General features: G+C 46.8%; 1 protein-coding gene across 11 annotated transcripts in view; it reads left to right on the top strand.

The window, feature by feature from the left end:
• Nucleotides 1–23,743, top strand: part of RYR1 (ryanodine receptor 1) — a 132,542-nt gene that overhangs the window by 9,716 nt on the left and 99,083 nt on the right. For 7 of the 11 annotated variants that reach the window (XM_075608328.1, XM_075608323.1, XM_075608318.1 and 4 more), the window contains exons 3-30: nucleotides 114–218; nucleotides 1,052–1,072; nucleotides 3,021–3,095; nucleotides 3,672–3,750; nucleotides 3,988–4,100; nucleotides 4,264–4,363; nucleotides 4,452–4,548; nucleotides 4,624–4,698; nucleotides 4,987–5,143; nucleotides 5,714–5,878; nucleotides 6,122–6,243; nucleotides 6,671–6,857; nucleotides 7,364–7,499; nucleotides 9,070–9,165; nucleotides 10,242–10,360; nucleotides 10,598–10,731; nucleotides 11,402–11,643; nucleotides 12,077–12,269; nucleotides 13,015–13,231; nucleotides 14,175–14,279; nucleotides 14,745–14,848; nucleotides 15,490–15,573; nucleotides 15,805–15,964; nucleotides 16,204–16,351; nucleotides 16,908–17,116; nucleotides 21,306–21,480; nucleotides 21,654–21,862; nucleotides 22,420–22,781. In XM_075608328.1, coding sequence (XP_075464443.1) covers nucleotides 114–218; nucleotides 1,052–1,072; nucleotides 3,021–3,095; nucleotides 3,672–3,750; nucleotides 3,988–4,100; nucleotides 4,264–4,363; nucleotides 4,452–4,548; nucleotides 4,624–4,698; nucleotides 4,987–5,143; nucleotides 5,714–5,878; nucleotides 6,122–6,243; nucleotides 6,671–6,857; nucleotides 7,364–7,499; nucleotides 9,070–9,165; nucleotides 10,242–10,360; nucleotides 10,598–10,731; nucleotides 11,402–11,643; nucleotides 12,077–12,269; nucleotides 13,015–13,231; nucleotides 14,175–14,279; nucleotides 14,745–14,848; nucleotides 15,490–15,573; nucleotides 15,805–15,964; nucleotides 16,204–16,351; nucleotides 16,908–17,116; nucleotides 21,306–21,480; nucleotides 21,654–21,862; nucleotides 22,420–22,781 — 3,989 coding nt within the window. The remainder of the gene's footprint in view (nucleotides 1–113; nucleotides 219–1,051; nucleotides 1,073–3,020; nucleotides 3,096–3,671; nucleotides 3,751–3,987; nucleotides 4,101–4,263; nucleotides 4,364–4,451; nucleotides 4,549–4,623; nucleotides 4,699–4,986; nucleotides 5,144–5,713; nucleotides 5,879–6,121; nucleotides 6,244–6,670; nucleotides 6,858–7,363; nucleotides 7,500–9,069; nucleotides 9,166–10,241; nucleotides 10,361–10,597; nucleotides 10,732–11,401; nucleotides 11,644–12,076; nucleotides 12,270–13,014; nucleotides 13,232–14,174; nucleotides 14,280–14,744; nucleotides 14,849–15,489; nucleotides 15,574–15,804; nucleotides 15,965–16,203; nucleotides 16,352–16,907; nucleotides 17,117–21,305; nucleotides 21,481–21,653; nucleotides 21,863–22,419; nucleotides 22,782–23,743) is intronic. The other 4 variants (XM_075608326.1, XM_075608327.1, XM_075608325.1 and 1 more) reach the window with 1 other exon arrangement.

Raw genomic sequence — 23,743 nt, 5'->3', positions numbered from 1 at the left:
CTGCTTGCAGCCCTTCCATCTGTATGCACCCCGAGTCTCCATTTCCCTATGATCTATCGTCACACACATCCCTGCCTGCAGCCTCTTACCCTCTCCCTCTGGTCTGGTTTCAGAATGAGCCTCCGGACCTTGCCATCTGCTGCTTCACCCTGGAGCAGTCTCTGTCTGTCAGAGCGCTGCAAGAGATGCTGGCAAACACTGTGGACATAGCGGCTGAGGTAACGAGCTCCCCACTTCCTCACACATAGGCCAAACACACCACACAAATTACAGACCTTCCTGTTATCCAGACAGAGAGCTCTCTTATGGTATATCAATTGTCAGCCGCACATACTGCTCATACATATAACTTTGTCACATAGCCCAGTTTTACTATGACATTGGTATACTGCTACAGCTCCATTGTAGTACGATTTACACTTACCTTGTACCATGAATTAGCATTTACGTTGTATCATGGCTTGTACAGTATATGCATTGCATTGTGACTTATGCTCTCACAGTAACATGAGTTACTTTAACATTCCTATCATTTATATTTCTTTGGTAGTTGCAGTCACAGGTCTGTCCTGACACTTTTCCAGTATTGATTAAAACTGATATCTTTATTCATCACCACATCAAGTTTTCCCAACAGGTCCAGCAAGTTCTTTTTTTTTTTTTCAGCTCACTGTTATGCTGGGTGTTTTTTTTTTTTTTTGTATAGTTAGGGGGATTTTCTGTGTCTCCAAAGGGCAGTGGGTTCTTTCTCATGGCTGTCATCCAATGGACAGTGGACTTGCACACTGGAATACCAACTAATGTTCTGGACTGTTGCAGTCAGTTTTGGTTTTATATCCCACCATGAATCATCTTGTCATTTGCAGCTCTTCCTTCCTCAAGACAGATCCAGCATTGCAAATCCCAGGATTGGGGTGGAGGAGGGTTTATAAACCAGACCTCACCCAAACCACCCTGAAATGTCAGATGCAGTGGGCCTGGTTCCATGAGCTCTCTGTGACATAACCTCTTCTTTGTTTTGTTTTGGCTTCTCTTTCTGTCTTCGTGCTAGCCGCTCGATTTGGATAAATGGGTACGTTCTGTGGCCTTGCTCTGCTCCCTCCTGTGACTCCCCTTCCCCCTCCCATTCACTGCTGGGACCCCATCACTCCACTAGGTCATGAGCAGATGAGCGCCCCCAGAGATTCTCATATGGATTTCATGCTCACGCATCCGTCCATTTGTAAAACTCAGGCTTGATCTCATTGGTATTGCTAACAAGGGCACCTCCACAGTTCCATGATTCCATGTTCTTGGCATGACGCCATTATGCATGCCCCCCCCCTCCACCCTCTATTCTTGGTTAAAGATGTTTGTAAACCCATTACAATTTGCTTGGTTTGTTTTTGTCAAAAATGTAGTAAAACATCAACTTCCACCAAACATTAAAAGTAAATGTATATTTATATACTGCCATTTTCTCAAAATGATGGCAACTGTTGGCAACATTTTGCAGTAGTTTGGTAAAGAATTTGCAGTTACTGTCAGTCTATTTTCGCACATTCCTGAGAAATGTAAACCTTTGCAAAAATGTCACGAAAAACACTAAATTAAACAGAAAAAGTCGCAAAACAAAATTGTTCTAAGCAAATTTGAAGACATTCACACAATTGTATTGTTGGTGATGTACTGTATTGTATCCACTCCGCTTCCTTGCATTGATGGAGCTGGAGCCAACAAAGATCGTGAGGGACTCTGACTCCTTCTCTCAACATCATCCAGATTCCCTTCAGCTCATATTTCATTTCAGCTGGCTAACATTTGCCTGGAAATAGACGTGCCCCAGTCATACAATTCTACTGAGAAAGAATCTGTAAATGGAGAGGAGTTACATCCTCCCGTCTCATATAAAGAACTAGTTATTAAAATACTGGCTAAATCTGATGCATGGGACTGATTACAATTACCAACTCCCATCACATAAACCTAGGACTCGCTCCAGTCACGGCCTCACACATGGAACTAGTTTTAGTTACTACTGCCAAACATAAGCATGGAACTAGTTAAAGTAGTATCCCATCAGCTCCCATAACAAACATGGAACTTGTTACCAGTGCCCATTGTAAAAATGGCACCAGTGACCATTACAGTCTACGGTCACACTCATGGATCTAGCTCCAGTTCTGCTCTTCTATCCTGTGAGAGATGAGGTACCCAGCAGTTAAACTTCATCCCTCTTCCCTCCTGCTGGTTTCCTTGTTTTGCAGCCCGTTTGCAGATCTCTTCTCCCCTGACCTTCCATCTCACAAACACTAGACCTTCCTTCCTCAGTTGACATTTTTTGAATATCTTGATCCCTTTCTCTTTCTTCCTCAACGCATGGTACAAATTAAACCTCCATTCTAACAGGTGTTCGTGTACTGAATACATGAAAAGACTTCTATGGAAAGGCAAAACTTGACATCTCTGAAGAACAACAGCTTGGCGAGTGGGGGTCATAGATAGGGGATACAAAGTCTCACACCCTAGGGCTGGAAGGTTCATGGGATGGACATACAGAAAACACAACATATCCCGTAATAATGCAGAATATCACAGAGTTTCCAAAGGATTCAATGGCAGTGTTGGTGCAGAATATCAGGACATATCCCACCAAAAGGGAACAATGAAGATGGCCACATCTGTATATGTAGGGCAAGATAATTCAGATGGACACAGAGCATGATATCTCTGGCAAGGGATGATCTATGAAATACATTGAGACATTCATTTACAGTATATGACTGGAAGGGCTCTTACATAAATATACAGGGACCATCTTAAGGATTGCTCAGTTCCATATAAGAACACTGTTGTCTGCTACTTCTATGGCTGATGGGCTCCACCAATGAAGTGCAGCTCATACTATGGGCATGGTTATTCCTGAGTCTGCCTCCTGAGGGTAACCATGGTGCTTGTTCTGCGTGGAGGCAATTCATTTAAAAGACATGTGTTGTGTTCTCATGCCTGCCATCTCTTTCTCTTCTCCATGCGGGGTTCAGTCATCTCAGGGCGGGGGACATAGGACACTTCTCTATGGACATGCCATTCTCCTGCGTCATTGTCACAGCGACATGGTAAGAAAATCACCCTTATGGCAAAACATATGGTGACATGAAAAATGTTATGAATTAAAAAAATGTTTATTTTGCTACTTGACCCATAAACCAGTGGTTACCAATCTTTTTAATCTGGGTCCCTCCAAACTGTTTGTTTTAACTTGTGGTCCCCCATTATTTACACAGTGCATAAATAAACATGTACAGTACAACATTTGGGGGTTACAACCCCCCAAAAAAACAAAATTAAAAGAATAAGGATTCCACATTTTGGAATATATCATTTGAGTGTTTGATGCAGCAAAACTGCCATTATTTATGTTGGTCACTATTTCTGACAACTTCTTTTAAACTGCCACATAGTGTCCTCCTTTTATTTTGCCACTTTTGTTTTTTACCTCCCAGCATTTGTGTCCCTCCTGCACTCTGGGCCCACCTTTTACGTCTCTTTTCCCTTTACTGGCATAGGACCACTGAGCCATTCATTGCCTAAAGACTTCCGTTTGTAAGCGAACTGTCTTACCTCTAACCTTAACTTTCTCTCTACTATCTAACATCCCTCTCTCTTTTTACTGTTACTTTATTTCTCTCTAGTACCTGTGCTGTCTCACCACGTCTCGGTCTCTGACAGATAAGCTGGCTTTTGATGTTGGGTTACAGGAGGATGCCACAGGTAGGACAGAGAATGTGCAGCAGTAACACAGCAATAGAGGAAGACTAAATAATGTTTTGCAGTATAGTAAATGGTGCTCATCTTTCATCAGTTTCTCTTTGTCTGACTGGATTAGTAGGATATTTTTGGATGCCCTGCTATACAGTAGGTCTCAGTCTTGCAGTGTGTATTCTAGCACCAGGACAAGTGGTCTTTATTGCTCATTGTCTTCCCTGTGTTTATGTTTATGCTGTGTAGGGGAGGCTTGTTGGTGGACCATACACCCTGCTTCCAAACAGCGTTCAGAAGGGGAGAAGGTGCGAGTAGGAGATGACCTGATCCTGGTCAGCGTGTCCTCTGAGAGATACTTGGTGAGTCATGTGACCAACACATTGGTGGATCACATTGTGCTATTGCTATGAGGCACAGTCTCTAACTCTTTCTTCTTTGTCTTCTCTACCCCCTCCTCTCTGCCCTTTTTTCCTCTCTCTCGCTCTCTCTCCCCCTCTCTCTATCTCTGTTTCTCGACTCCAGCACCTCTCCACAGCCAGTGGGGACTTACAGGTAGATGCCTCTTTCATGCAGACTCTATGGAATATGAACCCCATATGCTCTGGCTGTGAGATGGCTGAAGGTAGGAAAAAGATTTTCATTATCCTGTGCCTCAGTTGCATAATAGAGATGACAATACAGTACATTGTAACGGTGGAATATTTTCACAGGGTATCTGACGGGCGGTCATGTTCTGCGCTTGTTCCATGGTCATATGGATGAGTGTCTGACAATTGCGCCCACTGACCAAGGAGAGGAGCAGCGCAGGTATGTCACATCCTAGAAGGGGTAACAGGTTGGTTAGAATCAAACCTGCTATTAATCTTTTTCTAACCCCTCCAGGATGCCACATTACGAGGGAGGGTCTGTCTGTTCCCATGCACGTTCACTGTGGCGTCTTGAGCCCCTGAGGATAAGGTAATTGTGTAATAAGGCATGGGTGCCCCTCTTGTACATGCAGTTCTGAGACCCTTCCAAATATACATCACTGAGTTAAAGCTCTTCCCATAACAGCACTGCGTTTGACAGAATATTGCACAAAATGATGGTGCCCCTGTACATACAGCACTGGGCCTTAGCATAGCACAATGATTCCCTGCCCTCCCAGGTGTGCACAGCACAGATATTCAGCATCCCCACATTAGTTCTGTGCAGAGCTCACTATCAGAGGAAGGTACTTGCTCATCATGCTGGCTATCCTTACAGCTGGAGCGGGAGCCACATGAGATGGGGCCAGTCATTCCGCTTGCGTCACGTCACTACAGGAAGATACCTGGCCCTAGAGGAGGAGAAGGGGCTGGTGCTAGTGGATGCTGGGAGAGCAAACACCAAAGCCACTGCATTCTGCTTCCGGGCTTCCAAGGTCAGATGGAGCTTCCAACAAGCTAAACTCACTTCCCTCGGGCTACACCCTATAGACTGGTCCCCAGTGCTCTTTTAACTGCTCATCTACTAATTCTCATTCCCTAACTCTACTGATTGCCAATCAGACTCTCTCTTCAATTTTTACTGATTCCCAATCAATAGTACCAACTCTTTTTCTCTTTCTCTCAGTTGTTACTTATTGTGTCTCCTCCCCAACCTTGTCTCTCCATTTCTATCCATATCTGTCCCATCTTCACTTCCTATTCCATTTCCACCCTCCCTCTCCATTCCCAAAATTCCCATATCTGTCTTTCTCCCAGCCTCTTTTTTTATTTCTTTGTTTATATCCTTATTGTCATTCTCCTCTGCTCTCACTCATTTACTCACTCACCCCCTCTCTCTTTATCCATATCCTCAACCTCTCTCACTCTCTCTTTTTCTCTCTCTTTCGTTTTCCCTATCCTCACTCTTTCATCTCCTCTTTTATTCCTCCTCTTTTACCCCCAACTCTCTCTTCTTCCTCTTTTTTTCCCAATTAACTCCCCATCTCCTCCCTCCCTCTCTCCAGGAAAAACTTGAAGTGGCCCCTAAACGAGACGTAGAGGGGATGGGAGCTGCCGAGATTAAGTATGGAGAGTCCATGTGTTTTGTGCAACATGTCAAAAGTTGCCTCTGGCTCACTTACGCTGCTGCGGACACCAAAGTTGTTCGTCTGGGGCCTCCAAAGCGCAAGGTGAGTGAACCTACAACAAGTTTACACTGATGTAGCTCTGAGGCAGCTGGTAGAACTCTGTACTATGCACTAACAAGAAAGGTGTTTGCTGTTCATTGAGCATTGTGTCGTACAGTATATACACTGTTTTGCTGAGAGATTAGTTTGTATCTCCTTTCATACTGTATCGCACTCTCCATTCGTGTCATCATATTTCTTGCTCACGGACACCATACTTCTCTCCCACCCCCCCCCCCCCCTCAGGCCATTCTGCACCAGGAAGGTCACATGGACGATGCGCTGTCTCTTTCACGGTCTCAGCGGGAAGAATCTCAAGCCTCACGAATGATATACAGCACCTCTGGGCTCTTCAATCTTTTCATCAAGTGGGTATCACTCATTGAAAGTCTACCTTGCTCTTTGGGAGGCAGCCTTGCTCTCTGGGGGGCAGCCTCGCTCTCTGGGGGCAGCCTCGCTCTTTGCGAGGCAGCCTCGCTCTCTGGGGGCAGCCTCGCTCTTTGGGAGGCAGCCTCGCTCTCTGGGGGCAGCCTCGCTCTTTGCGAGGCAGCCTCGCTCTTTGGGAGGCAGCCTCGCTCTCTGGGGGCAGCCTCGCTCTTTGCGAGGCAGCCTTGCTCTTTAGGAGGCAGTTTCACATTGGAAATTATTATCACTCATTGTTGGGTACATTTGCTCTTTGGAGGGCAGTCTTACATACTGGGTCCCATTCTCACTCATTGGAGGGCAAACACTATATAATTACCTCTTCACTCCCTCTGTTATCTAATGAAGGCTGCGTGTGTGTTTAATTTGCAGGGGACTGGACAGCTTAAGTGGGAAGAACAAGCCCTCAAAGCCAGTGACCCTCCCAATCGACATGGTCATCCTCACTCTGCAGGATCTGACTGGCTACTTCCAGCACCCGGATGAGGAGCTGCAGCATGAGGAGAAACAGACCAAACTCCGGTCCCTGAAGAACCGGCAAAACCTCTTCCAGGAGGAGGTGTGAAATGCAGCATAAGACAACTCTAGGGAAGATACAAAGAGGGTTCATAGTGCAATCGCTAACATTTTACGATGAGTTTTTCTAAGATCCTTCTTTTGTAATCCAGCTGTAAATCATTGCTATTTTGCTGGAAATACTGGCCTTACATTGACCGCCTTTTAATAATATTCACAAATACTTAAAGGGCCATGACATATCCCAAATATTTCATTCTCGTTATTTATAAGAGGGTCTACCTTTATTTTTTGTCAAATCCCTTTGTTTTTTTTAAGCTTTGAGGGTCATCCACTTTATTCTTTGCCTTTGTTTTTTTTTTTTTTTAAATTAAAGTATCTCTGTTTCGTCCCATCAAATACCTCTAGTCCCTCAGATTTTCTGGTCCATAGCACTGTCAGACTATTTCCAATTGTGTGCGTTTGGCCCTATTATCTGTTGAATCCCAGCCTCACAATCTTGTTCCCTCTCTTGCATTAAGTGACCCCTCTATTTCTACTTGTCTGCAGGGCATTATCTCTCTGGTCCTGGACTGCATAGATAGACTTAATGTTTACAGCACCGCCGCACACTTTGCTGAGTTTGCTGGGGAGGAAGCCGCTGAGTCCTGGAAGGAGATTGTGAACTTGCTCTACGAACTTCTTGGTACGTATACTGACAAGGCCTGTTTGCCAATGACCATTTACAGCTGAGGGCCGTTCTATACAGCATGCGGCCGTGCGTTCCTATGCGAACGCGCGTGCACGTGCCGCATGCTTTCCGTGTATATAGAGCCGGGAGCTGCAGGTAAGTGTATGTGCGTGTATGTGTGTGTATATGTTGTGTGAGTGTAAGTAAGATTTTTTTTAAATTAAAAAAAAAAGTTTAATACATTTTTTTTTGTGTGTGCATTTATTTACCCCCCCCCCCCCCACACACACACATCCATACAAGCACGCATACATGCATACACACATACACACATACACACCAATACATACATTTGAGCGCAGGCAGCGGTGCAAAAAGATGAATTTCTTCATCTTCGCCGCTGTCTGTCGGCTCCCCTCTCCCTGCCGTGCGCGCGCGGCACATCTATAGAAAGGCTGACTGACGTCAGCCAACTAAAAATCCACGCGCACGGCGTAGCACGCGCCCAGCACTATAGAACGTGCCTTAGGCCCGTAATAGTGTGTGCGCGCGTGCCTGTGCAAACGCGCGTGCACGTGACGCACACGTTTTGTGTGTATGCTGTGAGCGACAGTCTTGGAAGGTACTGTGTGTTTGTGTGTGTGTGGGTCACTGGGTAACTGTGTGTGTGTGTGTGTGTATATACAGTTGTGTGAAAAAGAAAGTACACCCTCTTTGAATTCTATGGTTTTACACATCAGGACATAATAACAATCATCTGCTCCTTAGCAGGTCTTAAAATTAGGTAAATACAACCTCAGGTGAACAACATCACATGACATATTACACCGTGTCATGATTTATTTAACAAAAATAAAGCCAAAATGGAGAAGCTATCTGTGAAAAACTAATACACACATACATACACATACATACACATACATACACATACATACACATACATACATACATTACATACATACATACATTACATACATTATAACACATACATTAACAGCGGCGGTAGCGGCGTGAAAACGTTCTTTTCCCAATCTTCCCCCCTGTCGGCCGGCTCCACGCTACTGCCGTGCACGCGCGCGTGGCCCTATTATAGAAAGGCTGACTAACCGGAGCCAACTTTAACTGCCGCGCGTGTGCATGGCACAGCAAGGGCGCCCACTATAGAACAGCCCTAAGAGTGAAGATATCCTCCTAGTGACAGGACAATTGTAATCAATTGTAATGGCAGCCCTGCCATGGCTTCCCTTTAGGACCTCAAACAACACTCCCTTTAATATTTTCACCACTGCACCTTACCTTTCACGTTAATTTAGAGGCTGATATACTAAAGTCTCTATCTGAAAACATATGTAGAACCGGTGCAAAAAACAGCACCAGATTTATTAGCGAAAGCAAATAACGTTTTCACTTTGATAAATCTTGTGCAATTCTTGTGCACTGGTTTTGCCCCAGCTTTGAGACTTTATTAGATAACCCCTTTAGTCTCATTTAACTGGATCAGTGCTTCTTTCTACAGAGCATTACACTTGGGTTGAGAATGCTCTGAGCTCACTTTGGCTCACGCTCTGCTTTCTGTGTCACACAGCTGCGCTCATTAGGGGGAACCGCTCCAACTGTGCCCTGTTTTCCAGTAACCTAGACTGGGTGGTCAGCAAACTGGACAGACTGGAGGCTTCATCAGGTGGGTGGCAGAGATGTGGGGGAACAGCATGTCAATGCACAGCACACCAGGCTTACTAATGCCATTGGGTCATTAGTCATTGTACAATGATACTATGAATAATGTGAGAACAAGGAAGGTAATAACAGTCTCTCATGATGCTATAATTGCTATTTATTTGATCAATGTTTCAGTCCTCTTTGGACCTATATCAAAACACTGTATGCTCTGTTCTTTATACATAGTGGACAGACAGAGCCCCTGTAGATAGCACTCTGTTTCTGTATGAATTGGTGATTTATTTAAAATAACTTTATTAATTGACAATATCGTTAAAATATTGGGGTTTAAAACAATGATTAAATGATGCCAAGTGTGGCTAACTCTATGGATAGGTGTATCCAGAGGAGTATACAATGGTGTATTAGTGCCCAGTGTTAGGGTAATTCACTGGCCCTAGTGTTCCTCATATGGAGAGAATGGGCTAGAGTTCTTGTAATGAAAGTAGCGGCTGTGTGGACCACAGATGTAGTGCCCCAGTATTGAAATACTAGTAGGTGCACTAGTTGATTGGACCTGTACTTAGCTGCTTTTGGGCTGCAGCTATTGGTACATTATAGACTTTTGTATACAGATCTAGGTCTATGTGCACCTATTATGAGTTTTTACCACCAGCATGTGTGGGTGGTGGTATTTAAATACAAGTGTGTGATACTTAACACGTGTACATCCCAAGTGTGTACTGTAATAACAGGGCTAGAATAGACACTAGTATTAGTTTTGCAATACTGGTAAGTTAGTGGCACTGCTGTAAATTCTGTATATACATATACCTAATTAACAGCTGAGTACTTAAATACCACCACCCACACATGCTGGTGTTAAAAACTAGCCATGTGTTCTAGGACTTGTTGAGATGTTACATTCTGTGTCTTTGTGCTGAATGGATTCAGGCCCATAATTAATAAGCAGTCTTCTGCCATGACACCTTCCATTGGTATGAATGGGCTGTAATGCTGGAAGGTTTCTTATGGCAAAAAACTGGCTGGTAAATATAGCCCTTAGTGCTTGTTAAACGATGTGTCTTTGCATTGTAGGGATTTTGGAAGTGCTGTATTGTGTTTTGATTGAGAGTCCTGAAGTTCTGAACATTATTAAAGAAGATCATATCAAGTCCATTATTTCTTTACTTGATAAACATGGGCGGAACCATAAGGTACTATCTATCTATCTATCTATCTATCTATCTATCTATCTATCTATCTATCTATCTATCTATCTATCTATCTATCTATCTATCTATCTATCTATCTATCATATCAATCCCTCTATCCATATCAGTCTCCCACTCATTATATCTCTTATATTCTTTCTCTTATTTTTATTTCCTTACTCACTTGCTCTACACATCGGTACTTTTCTCTCACCCTCCCCTCCTCTCTTTTCCTCTCAGGTGCTGGATGTTCTTTGCTCTCTGTGTGTGTGTAATGGGGTTGCTGTCAGATCGAACCAGAATTTGATCACGGAGAACCTCCTCCCTCGCAGAGAACTTCTGCTTCAAACCAGACTGGTCAACTATGTTACCAGGTACGTATTTAAATTCCCAATCATTCTATCGCTACATGTACTGTACTTATATAGCCACTTGTGTGGCAGGTGAATGAAGCACTCTTTTGAGACCAGATGATCTGAGACATTATTTTTGGCAGAACAAACAAGCAAAGTACAGCATAAAATAGTCTTGTGCAATGCGGCTCACTCATGATGATGGCAGCCTTACTCATACTAGAAGGCAGCACCACTCATTGGGAGCGAGTCTCACTTGTTATAACATAGTCTCACTCAGTCGGAGTGTCTTATTAACAAGATATCAGGAGTGTATTGTACTAATTGGAAGGCAGTGTATCTCAAAGTCATTGGTAGGTAGTGTCATTTATTGAAAAACAGTCTCATTCATTTTTAGCAGTTATAGTCTTACACTTCAGTCACACTCTTACATGTCTGAGATTTCCCATTAATACTGTAAGTCCCTATTGGGCCTGAACCACAGAATACCATGTTCTGTGGCCATGAGAAATTAAGTGCTATTCTGGTATGCTGGCAACACATTCCTTAAACTCTGGTTTAAGTGGATTCTTCCAAAGGGAAGAGGTCAAAACTGCAATGAAAACAGCTGAGGACCATAATGAACATCAATTTTTTTTTACTCTTTGTGGAATGCACAGAAAGTTTATTAATAATCCCATCTGTTCTTCAGCATGAGACCCAATGTCTTCCTGGGAACGTGCGAGGGGTCCACGCAGTTCAAGAAGTGGTACTATGAGATGATTGTGGATCATGTGGAACCCTTTGTTACTTCTGAGACCACTCACCTGCGGGTTGGCTGGGCGATGACTGAGGGTTACAGCCCTTACCCTGGAGCTGGAGAGGGCTGGGGAGCCAACGGAGTGGGAGATGACTTGTACTCCTTTGGGTTTGATGGACTACATCTGTGGTCAGGTGAGGTGCACTCACAATTGTAGATGTTATCCCATAAAGAACGAAGGAATAGATGGATGTACAGACGAATCTGTCTCTCAATGGAGACAGGGATATCTGTGTTATTTAGAGAACAGATTATTAAGAAACTGAGTTTAACAAGTTTAACTCACTACAATGACTTTTAATGACGTGTTAAAAGAACTGCAGAACTTCAGTGCATCAATCCCGGAATCTGAATTAGAGCGGAAAAGAGAGAAGGCGACAGGTGGGAGAGAATATGAGATGACAGATAGAAAGGGGGAGAGAGGTTGAGAGAGAGAGAACCATATACGTCTTTCTCCAACTTGGGATGAAGTGATGAAAAGAGATTGATTCAAGAGCGAGTGTATGGACACAGACCTGTCCTTTTTGGTGCTTCCCTTTGTGAATCTCACCTCTCTCCTTCCAACAGGTCGCGTGGGTCGAACTGTGGCCTCCCAAACCCAGCATTCGTTGGCAGCTGATGATGTGGTCAGCTGCTGCCTGGACCTAACCGTGCCCAGTATTTCATTCCGCATTAATGGTCATCCTGTGCAGGGCATGTTTGAAAACTTTAATCTGGATGGACTCTTCTTCCCTGTTGTCAGTTTCTCCTCCGGCATAAAGTGAGTCATGGAACCAGGCACTCTTATTCATATGCATTCATTAATTCTCGTGTACATCCCAACACTCAGATACACACATTTAGATGCATTTAGGGAGAAGGAGTCTCAGTGAGTAAAGACACTGACTGACACTGAGTTTGAAGCAGGGGAACCTGGTTCAACTCCCGGTGTCGGCTCCTTGTGACCTTGGGGAAGTCACTTTATCTCTCTGTGCCTCAGGCACCAAAAAATAGATTGTAAGCTCCACGGGGCAGGGACCTACGTAAAACTAGCAGTGCTATACAAGAACATGCTATTATTATTATTTACATACAGTTGAATTGCCACACACGTACACCTACTCATCGTAGAAAATGTCCACACATCCATACTCGTAGACACTCATACTTACAGTACACACATACAGAAAGATACACAGCTATCATGTAGATACTCTTAAACATTCCTACTGTACACACATACATACTGTACACAAACAGTCATATACACTAACATAATTACACACAGTCACATTGCTACCTTGGCTCATACTCGCACTTATATACACATTCACTCATATGCATATACTTATAAATATTTACATATGCACACATACACTCTTAAGCATTAACACAAATTCATACACACACACAATTATACATTCACACACAAGCACATGTGCACACACATAGATATACAATACATAGTAGCGTATTCCTGCATATATACATGACACTTATCAATCTCTTTTTGCCATTGCCCACAGAATTCGCTTCCTTTTGGGTGGTCGCCATGGTGACTTCAAGTTTTTTCCCCCTCCTGGTTATGCCCCGTGTTACGAGGCCCTGCTACCTCGGGACCGGATGCGCGTAGAGCCCATCAAGGAGTACAAGCACGACTTCCAGGACATCCGAAATCTGTTGGGGCCAACCAAGTCTCTCTCCCACACCGCTTTCACCCCCTACCCTGTGGACACCATGCAGGTAAGGATAGTGCAAAGACTAGGGGCCACATTTTTTCGCAGTTTCGAAATATCTGAAGTGAGAGGGGGATGCACTCAACCTGAAGCTTCCAGTACTTACCCTTGTGGAGGGCAAAATATTAGGATTGATGGACCATTTGGTCTTACCCTGCATTGACAGCAATTATGTTCTAATGTAAACAATAAGGTATAGGTCACTTTAGGATCTGCTAAATATGATGGGAATATAATACACTTATTTCCTGAGTCAAATATTACTAATTATTACTGGAGGGAGGATATGGATATTAAAAATAATTCTACATAAGGGAGTACATATGAAGTGACCACTTTTCTCTACAGTGTTTGCTTTGGGGGACCACATGTCCCTTCTGTTTCTGGTGAGGAAAGTACAGTAAAAAGTCGGACGTTTGACAGAGGTCTAAATAGGGACCGAAACGTTGATCTCCCAATAAACCTTCACCTTTAAACCAAAAGTCCTTTGAAGTGCCAACTCTTTACATTCCTAATCTGCACCCATGCCAGTTACTACTGGACTACTGTGAGTGCGCCTTTTGTATTCATCATACATTTCAGGGACATGCGTAATGGGTAGCAAGAACTGACTCATTGGGCTGCTAGTACCTTCAGTCTGTCACTCTGTCAATCTGCTTTGGGTGGTACAACTGTTTTTGGCACTGTATGTTTGGATGTGGGAGGAGCAGACTGGTTCTCAGGTACCTTTTGCCTTGATGTCACTACCTCACCCTGCAGGTAATGGGCCACCTGTCACTGTATACTGTAACAGCATCACTGCAAAGTCAATTATGTATACAGGTCCTTCTGTGTCACTCTACTGGGAAGAAATAGTTTATTGACTTAGGCTGGTTGTCATAGTATAGCAGTGGGGTATTCTAACTGTACTCTGCCACCTTCTTTACCGTTCCCTTACCTTCTTTCTCTAGATTGTTCTCCCTCCTCACCTGGAACGAATCCGCGAAAAGTTGGCTGAAAACATCCATGAGCTCTGGGCTCTCACTAGGATCGAGCAGGGATGGACCTATGGGCCTGTAAGCATAATGTTGGACACAGGTTCCCCTTATGGCAGACATATGGAACTGCAGCCTCTCACACCAAACAACCATTCCCCCATTGAGTATCACAGTTCTGAGATATTGAACAATATGTATATCCTTTATATTGACTGGAGGGGTAGGATTATTACATCATTTTCATTCTTAATTTATCTGTATACAAATTCATACAAAGCATCAGTAAATTCCATCTAATTTACCATAGTAAATTAAAAGAAATTCTGACCATAAATAAATTACATTTAAGTTAGCAAGTGCCCAGAACAGCACTCTCATCCATAGCAAACGTGACTTTATTCTTCGCCTGCTCACTAACCTTGATTATCTTTTCCCCTTGCGATATACCTATCACTTCTCTTCTTTTCTTTCTCTCACCTCCTCTCACCCATTTGCTTCCCCTTTCCCCATCCCTCCTGTGCCCATGTCTCTGCTCCCTTTCAGATCCGTGATGATAACAAGAGACTGCACCCCTGCCTCTTGGATTTCTACAGCCTGCCCGAACCCGAGAGAAACTACAACCTCCAGATGTCCGGGGAGACCCTGAAGTAAAGAACCTCATGAGAATTGGGAAGGAGAGAGCAGAATGTGGAGATAGAATATAACAGGCCATATTTACTAAGCAGCCTTCTGGCATAATACACCACCTGTCCTATGTAAGTTAATGGACTGTAAGGTGTCTTCCAGTGCCGGGTGTTTTACAGCAGAAGAGTGCATAGTAAGTACGGCCCAATGAGAGCAGTGAAAGGAACGCTAGGAAGTTGAAGAGGCAGAGAAGGGCTATAAAGGGGACCACATAGACTTTGAGAAATTATCATCTGACAAGTAGGCTGGGTACAAGGGGAGAGTTCCAGGAAAGATTAAGTAGTGGGTTACAAGAGTTAGAGGGGAAATAAAAGTAGGAGAGAGTGGGTTACAGAAGGTGGGTGTGATAGTAAGGAAAGAGGGTCACAGGAGGGAAAGAGGATGTTACACAAGGTAGATGTTTCATATGATAGAATGTAATATTCACTGGAAGAAGAGAGGGGAAAAGATGTGGAGATGGGATAGGTGCATGTAGCTAGGAAGAGAGAGTCACTACCGGCCTTAGTCAAATGTGTGGTATATGCGGGGGTTACTGAGACTGCACATCCACATACACTTCCCTGCTGTGTATATGGAGATTAGTTTCTGCACCTCTCCCCCACAGGACTCTCCTTGCTTTGGGGTGCCACGTTGGGATGGCAGATGAGAAAGCAGAGGAGAACTTAAAGAAAATCAAGCTGCCCAAAACGTAGGTACCTAGATATTTGGATACTCTGCATGTCTCCTGTTGTTTGTGTCTGTTATACAATGTATTAGCTGTGCAGCAATGCATGTCCTAATATGACTGGCACAAGACAAATGCTAACAACGGTACTGTTTGAAGAGTCTCATCTCCTTGATGGCAACACATTGCAAAGCAGCGTCCAAACGTCCAGTTTAATATAGTCACTCTCTTTCCATTCCCTCCGGCTGCATTTAGGTATGTCATGTCCAATGGGTATAAACCTGCTCCTCTTGACCTCTCCCACGTCAAGCTGACGCCAGCCCAGAACAACTTGGTGGACAAACTGGCAGAGAATGGACACAACGTGTGGGCAAGGGACAGGGTGCAGCAAGGGTGGACTTACAGCATCATCCAGGTACTGCTCTGCCGCCACATGGCAGCCAGTCAAAATGTTTTTAGAAGCACAACCAAAACAGTGAATGTGCCCACCCTTATTAAATTATGATTTTCAGGTTTTTTTCTTTGAAAGTATTATATTTTAATGTTGTATACATAATGATGTTCTTTTTGTAAGGCACTTGGTCTTTTGAATGTCATAATGTACATTCTAGTTAATAAACTCCAATGTTGTAACGTAGCTGTCTCTCTGCTCAGGACATCAAGAACAAAAGGAACCCTCGCCTCGTACCGTACAGTCTGCTGGATGAGAGGACAAAGAAAACCAACCGCGATAGTCTCTGTGAGGCTGTACGCACCTTGATGGGATACGGATACAACATAGAGCCTCCAGACCAGGAGAGCAGTGAGTTGTGATAGGCATCATCAAACACTGTGTCTTAGGGTCAATGTTGCCTCAGGCTACCTTGCACCTAACCTGGTTCCCATGAAAGATTTTGCATTACATCTAAAATAATATAAATACATTTATGAAACAATCTAATTGTAAATGTAAACTGAAGTACTACTACTACTACTACTACTACTACTACTACTACTACTACTACTACTACTACTACTAATAATAATAATAATAATAACAATTATTATTATTTCTTTTTTTAACCCCAAGTTGTCAGAGCACTTTAAAATGTTACAATATGCACCATGTTTATTTAGTCCTTGTTAGAAATAATCAAGCAGTAGAAAACCAGAAAAAAGCATTCATTTTTACCATCAGTACTTCCTCAAAACAGAAAATGATGGGAGGATTTCTCAGTGATGTTTGTAATCAATATGAAAAAGAGGAATGAAAGGTAGTTTGTGAGTGATGAGAAGCGGAATCACTGAGACATAGAGCTTGCAATCTGGGAGTACTGTATAAGTGAGCTTGTCTCTTGTCTCGTTCTTTTTTCCCACAGCGGCTGCCCAGGGCGTGACAAAACCTCGCACAGAGAGGGTGCGCATCTTTCGTGCTGAGAAGTCGTACGCAGTGAAGTCTGGAAAGTGGTACTTTGAGTTTGAAGCGGTCACCACAGGGGAGATGAGAGTAGGGTGGGCTCGGCCTGAGTTGCGGCCAGACATGGAGCTGGGGGCAGATGAACTGGCCTATGTGTTTAACGGCTGCAGGGTAAGTGTGTATGTCACTTTGTATGATCATGTGTCTGTGGGGGTTTATTTGTCCATCAGTCTGATTGTGTGTGTGTGTGTGTGTGTGTGTGTGTGTGTGTGTGTGTTGTGTGTCTATATCTTTATATGTGTGTTTGTGTATCTGAAAATGTGTGTGTCTGTGATTGTATCAGGCCTTCAAACTCAGAATAGGTTGGGGGTCAACTCTTAAATCCGACTGCAAGATTCAGGACGCATCATCAGTGGGGCGGAAGGAAAAAAGAAAGATGTCTACGGCTCCCCAACCCCCTCTTTCCCCACATCCCCTCTCTCCCCACATCCCCTCTCTTCTCATCCCCTCTCCCTTTCTCTCATCTCTCTGTCTCTCTTCTCTTTTACCCTCACCTCTCTCGCTTTCTTCTCACCTCTCTCTCTCCCCTTCGCTGACCTCTTGCTCTCTTCCTCTCTCTCACCTTTTGATCTCTCCCCCTCACACCTCCCCTCCCTACCTCTATCCTCCCTATCTACCCCTCCCCACCTCTCTTCTCCCCCTCCCCACCTCTCTTATCCCCCTCCCCACCTCCCTTATCCCCCTCCCCACTTCTCTTCACCAATTTCCCCCTCCCCATCCTTTCCCCCCCCCTCCCCTTCCTCTTCCCCCCTCTAGTTCCTCTTCCCCCCTCCCCTTCCTCTTCCCCCCTCCCCTTCCTCTTCCCCCCCTCCCCTTCCTCCCTATCTACCCCTCCCCACCTCTCTTCTCCCCCTCCCCACCTCTCTTCTCCCCCTCCCCACCTCTCTTATCCCCCTCCCCACCTCCCTTATCCCCCTCCCCACTTCTCTTCACTAATTTCCCCCTCCCCATCCTTTCCCCCCCCTCCCCTTCCTCTTCCCCCCTCTAGTTCCTCTTCCCCCCCTCCCCTTCCTCTTCCCCCCTCCCCTTCCTCTTCCCCCCCTCCCCTTCCTCTTCCCCCCCTCCCCTTCCTCTTCCCCCCCTCCCCTTCCTCTTCCCACCCTCCCCTTCCTCTTCCACCCCCATCCTTCCCCCCCTCCCCATCCTCTTCCCCGCCTCCCCATCCTCTTCCCCCCCTCCCCATCCTCTTCCTCCCCCTCCCCATCCTCTTCCCCCCCTCCCCATCCTCTTCCCTCCTCCCCATCCTCTTCCCTCCATCCCCATCCTCTCCCCCCCCCTCCCCATCCTCTTCCCCCCCTCGCCATCCTCTTCCCCCCCTCCCCATCCTCTCCTCCCCATACTCTTCCCCCCTCCCCATACTCTTCCCCCCTCCCCATCCTCTTCTCCCCTCCCCATCCTCTTCCCCCCTCACCATCCTCTTCTCCCCCTCCCCTTCATTTCCCCCCCTCCCCATCCTCTTCCCCCCCTCCCCATCCTCTTCCCCCCTCCCCATCCTCTTCCCCCCATCCTCTTCCCCCCTCCCCATCCTCTTCCCCCCATCCTCTTCCCCCCTCCCCATCCTCTTCCCCCCATCCTCTTCCCCCTCCCCATCTTCTTCCCCCCTCCCCATCCTCTTCCCCCTCCCCATCCTCTTCCCCCTCCCCATCCTCTTCCCCCCTCCCCATCCTCTTCCCCCCTCCCCATCCTCTTCCCCCCTCCCCATCCTCTTCCCCTCCCTCCCCCTCCCTCCCCATCCCTCCCCATCCTCTTCCCCTCCCTCCCCATCCTCTTTCCCCCCCTCCCCATCCTCTTCCCCCCCTCCCCATCCTCTTCCCCTCCCTCCCCATCCTCTTTCCCCACTCCCCATCCTCTTCACCCCCCTCCCCATCCTCTTCCCCCCCTCCCCATCCTCTTCCCCCCCTCCCCATCCTCTTCCCCCCTCCCCATCCTCTTCCCCCCTCCCCATCCTCTTCCCCCCCCTCCCCATTCTCTTCCCCCCCTCCCCATTCTCTTCCCCCCCTCCCCATCCTCTTCCCCCCCTCCCCATCCTCTTCCCCCCCTCCCCATCCTCTTCCCCCCTCCCCATCCTCTTCCCCCCCCCTCCCCATCCTCTTCCCCCCTCCCCATCCTCTTCCCCCCCCCTCCCCATCCTCTTCCCCCCCCTCCCCATCCTCTTCCCCCCCCTCCCCATTCTCTCCCCCCCTCCCCATTCTCTCCCCCCCTCCCCATCCTCTTCCCCCCTCCCCATCCTCTTCCCCCCTCCCCATCCTCTTCTCCCCCCTCCCCATCCTCTTCCCCCCCTCCCCATCCTCTTCCCCCCCTCCCCATCCTCTTCCCCCCCTCCCCATCCTCTTCCCCCCATCCTCTTCCCCCCATCCTCTTCCCCCCCTCCCAATCCTCTTCCCCCCCTCCCCATTCTCTTCCCCCCCTCCCCATCCTCTTCCCCCCCTCCCCATCCTCTTCCCCCCCTACCCATCCTCTTCCCCCCCTCCCCATCCTCTTCCCCCCCCCTCCCCATCCTCTTCCCCCCCCTCCCCATCCTCTTCCCCCCCCTCCCCATCCTCTTCCCCCCCCTCCCCATCCTCTTCCCCCCCTCCCCATCCTCTCCCCCCCTCCCCATCCTCTCCCCCCCCTCCCCATCCTCTTCCCCCCCTCCCCATCCTCTTCCCCCCCCCTCCCCATCCTCTTCCTCCCCCCTCCCCATCCTCTTCTCCCCTTCCCTCCCCATCCTTTCCCCCCCCATCCTTTCCCCCCCATCCTTTTCCCCCCTCCCCATCCTTTTCCCCCCTCCCCATCCTCTTCCCCCCCCTCCCCATCCTCTTCCTCCCCCTCCCCATCCTCTCCCCCCCTCCCCATCCTCTTCCCCCCCCCCTCCCCATCCTCTTCCCCCCCCATCCTCTTCTCCCCCCCTCCCCATCCTCTTCCCCCCCTCCCCATCCTCTTCCCCCCCCCTCCCCATCCTCTTCCCCCCCTCCCCATCCTCTTCCCCCCCATTCCCATCCTCTTCCCCCCCATTCCCATCCTCTTCCCCCCCTCCCCCTCCTCTTCCCCTCCTCCCCATCCTCTTCCCCTCCCCACCTTTCTTCTCCCCTATCCCCCTCCCCATATTTCTCTTCCCCAATCCCCCAGATCTCTCCTTTCCCCTCCCCATCCCCAGATCTCTCCTCCCACTCTCCCTCCCCATCCCCAGATGATATATTTCCTCCCTCTCTCCCTCTGTCTCCTCCCCTGCCCCCATCCCCACCTCTCTCCTCCCCATCGGCCTCTCTCCTTCCTCTCTTCCTCTCCCCACCTCTCTCCCCTCCCCACCTCTCTCCCCCCCCACCTCTCTCCCCCTCCCTACTTGTCTACCTTTCCCCACCTCTCTCCTCCCCATCCCCCCTCCCCACCTCTCTCCTCCCTTCTGGCCACACTACTCCCCACCCCCTCCCATCTGGCCACACCACTGTTCACCCCCTCCGATCTGGCCACACTACGCCCACCCCCTTCCATCCGGCCACACCACTCCCTTCCCATCCGGCCGCATCATTCGCCTCCCATCCGGCCATATCACTTACCTCTCATCCAGCCACACCACACCACTCCCCTCCCACCTGGCAAATCACTCCCTTCCCCCCCCAACAATTCCCCTCCCCTCAAACTGCTCCCTCCCCCCCAAACCACTCCCCTCTCTCCCCCAAACCACTCCCCTCCCCCCAAACCACTCCCCTCCCTCCCCCTCAAACCACTCCAATCCCTAACCACTCACCTCCCTCCATCCAAAACCACTCGCATCCATCCAAACCACTCCCTTCCCCCCAAACCACTCCCTCCCCCAAAACCACTCTCCTCCCTCCAAAACCACTCTCCTCCCTCCAAAACCACTCTCCTCCCTCCAAACCACTCATTCCCCAGCCAATCTCCTCCCCCTCCCAAACCACTCCCCTCCACCCCAAATGACTAATTTCCCTTCCAAACCAATCCCCTTCTTCACTCACATACCACTCCCCTTCTTCACTCACATACCACTCTCCTCCCTCCCAAACCACTCCCTCCCCCCATCCCATCCACTCAAACCAATTGCCTTTCTCCTCCTACCCGCCCAACCACTCCCCTTCCACATGGCCAAACCACTCCCTTCCTTCCTGGCCGTGTGTGTTTTGTATCTGTGAGTGTGTCTACAGTATCTGAGTGAGTGCCTGTATATTTTGTTATCTACCTGTATGTGTGTGCATGTTTCTGTGAGTTGTATCTCAACATCTATATATATTTGTTTGTATCAATATGCCCCTCTGCCTATCTGTGCTTGTGCACCTGTTACCTGTATCCTCTGCCCCCATAGGGCCAGCGGTGGCACATTGGCAGTGAGCCTTTTGGCCGTAACTGGCAGCCAGGCGATGTGGTCGGTTGTATGATCGACCTTACAGAAATGAACATTATGTTTACACTGAACGGGGAGATGCTAATCAGCGACTCTGGGTCAGACTTGGCCTTCAAGGATATAGAGATTGAAAACGGTGAGTATGTCTGTGTCACTGTATCATCCTGTTATGGTAGAGACATACTCAGAGAGACATCTCTCTCTCTGTCACTGTGTCACCCTGCAGTTTGAGGAACAGAGACATTCAGAGGGTCCCTTCTGTCTGAGTAATGGAAGGATGTCATCAGTGCTGCCTTCTTCTTCCCTCAGGTTTTATTCCTGTGTGCAGTCTGGGGATGTCTCAGGTGGGCCGGCTGAACCTTGGTCAGGACGTCAGCAGCCTGCGCTATTTCACCATCTGTGGTCTGCAGGAGGGATTCGAACCCTTTGCCATCAACATGAAGAGAGACATCACCACCTGGTTCAGCAAGAGCCTCCCCCAGTTTGTCACTGTGCCCCCTGAGCACGGCCACATTGAGGTGAGGCTTTGAGCTGATGGACCACAGGGTGGCCCAGTGGTGATTCCTCTTCCTTTAAATTGGAGGAACCCAGTTTGATTCTCAGTGTCAGCTCTCCATCATGACCTTGTCCCAAGTCGCTTTATTTCCCTTTGCCTCAGGTAACAAGAAATGATACGAGACCATAATATACTACTCTATCCCAGAGTGTTTGCTACAGATTATGTAAATAGATTCATACCTTTGCTGTTGTGGTTAAAAAAAATGGAGTTGTTTAGATGCCCTTTTATAACGTAGAATATGACATAGGAGATTCTATAGGATTCAAGGGAAGTTTTGGTGCTTAATATCCTACCAGAGGAACAATGAAGCTGCTATATCTTTACATCGCCATGGCATGTATTTTATTTTGCTTTTCTCTAGTAACATCTAGTTGAATATGATTAATAATATACTGTATACAGTATTAGTATCACACCTAGCACAAACTAAGCAAAGATTGAACTTAATGAACATTTTTGTTTTCTAATGTTATCTACTGTGTTCCTATGTTTTTTTTTATGCTTCCTGGTCTTTAGGTTGGATGGATTGATGGCACAGTCGACAACCCTCCATGTCTCAAAGTGACACACAAGACATATGGGTCACAGAACAGCAACAACGACATGATGTTCTTCAGGCTCAGCATGCCTGTGGAGTTCCATGAGACCTTCAAGTGCACGCCGGGTGCCACTCCTCTCACCCGTACCCTCACCAACCCAGAGGAGGATGTCCTGGACGTGGATATGGACTCAGAGTTTGAGGTGCTAAAGAAGTCTGCCAGCCGCAAGGAGACAGAGGCCACCAATGAGAAGGAGATTGGGAAGGAACTGGCCAAGGAGCAGGTGAAGCCGGACAATGAGAAAGACGTGGCCTCTGAGAAGGGCAAAGGAAAGAGAGGGTGAGCAAAGGAGTGCCAGCATTCAGCCACCTAACATCTTGTTAACGTAACTTCAAGCGCTGAAGGAGTAGCTTAGCCTTTTAATGCGGCTGAACCCGGTCCGCACCCCAGTGTCATCCATCCTTGTGAGCTTGGGCAAGTGACTCGGCCACCAAAATTACATTGTAACCTCTACCTGGCAGGAAGTAATTGTGCATGCAAAAATTCTATGTGCAGCGCTGAATAAGAAAAACACATTATTATTAATATACTGCTCATACTGGAGGGGTTAAAGCAGATGTTATTTAACTGATTTCAAGAAATGTTACACGTGATACAAATTGGGGCTAAATCTCATTGCAACTTCATGCAACTTCTTTTAGAAAAGTTTGATAACAGAAAGGGGGAGATGTTTTCCAATACAGTTCCTTTTTTCTTTAGTCATAGACTTGTAAATACAAAACAAGTGGGGGGACTTTGAGTTTGCATGTAAAATAATTGTAGTATTATCCAATTTCCACCACAGGGTTAAAGTTGCAGTGTATCTTTAATTAGAACGCCTTACTATAAAGTGCACTCATAAAAAAATATAAAGCAACATTCCCAGTAAGTCCATTTAACAAAAATAAATGGAAACAAGACAGTTATACATTAGCATGTTAGACTGTGAATTTAAAGTAGGATGATTAAAAAAATATATGCAGCACTCTGAAAGAGTGCTCTATTATCAGAAAGAATAGCTCTATTCACTATAATGGACTAGGGGGGTTATTTATTAAAGTCTTCCATCTGCAGAACTGGAACAAAACCAGAGCAAAAGAATTGCATCAGATTTATTAAGGGAAAAACTCTCATTCCATTCAGTTGGATTCCTTTCCATTAATAAATATGGTACTGATTTTGCCCCAGTTTTGAAGCTAGGGGACTTTAGTAAATTGGTCCCAAACAGCTCACAATTTGGAGAGTTGGTCACACAGAGCTCT

The sequence above is a fragment of the Ascaphus truei genome, chromosome 7 (assembly GCF_040206685.1).
Source record: "Ascaphus truei isolate aAscTru1 chromosome 7, aAscTru1.hap1, whole genome shotgun sequence".
NCBI lineage: Eukaryota > Metazoa > Chordata > Amphibia > Anura > Ascaphidae > Ascaphus > Ascaphus truei.
The sequence above is the reverse complement of the archived record's forward strand: the minus strand, read 5'-3'. Positions and strand labels throughout refer to the sequence as shown.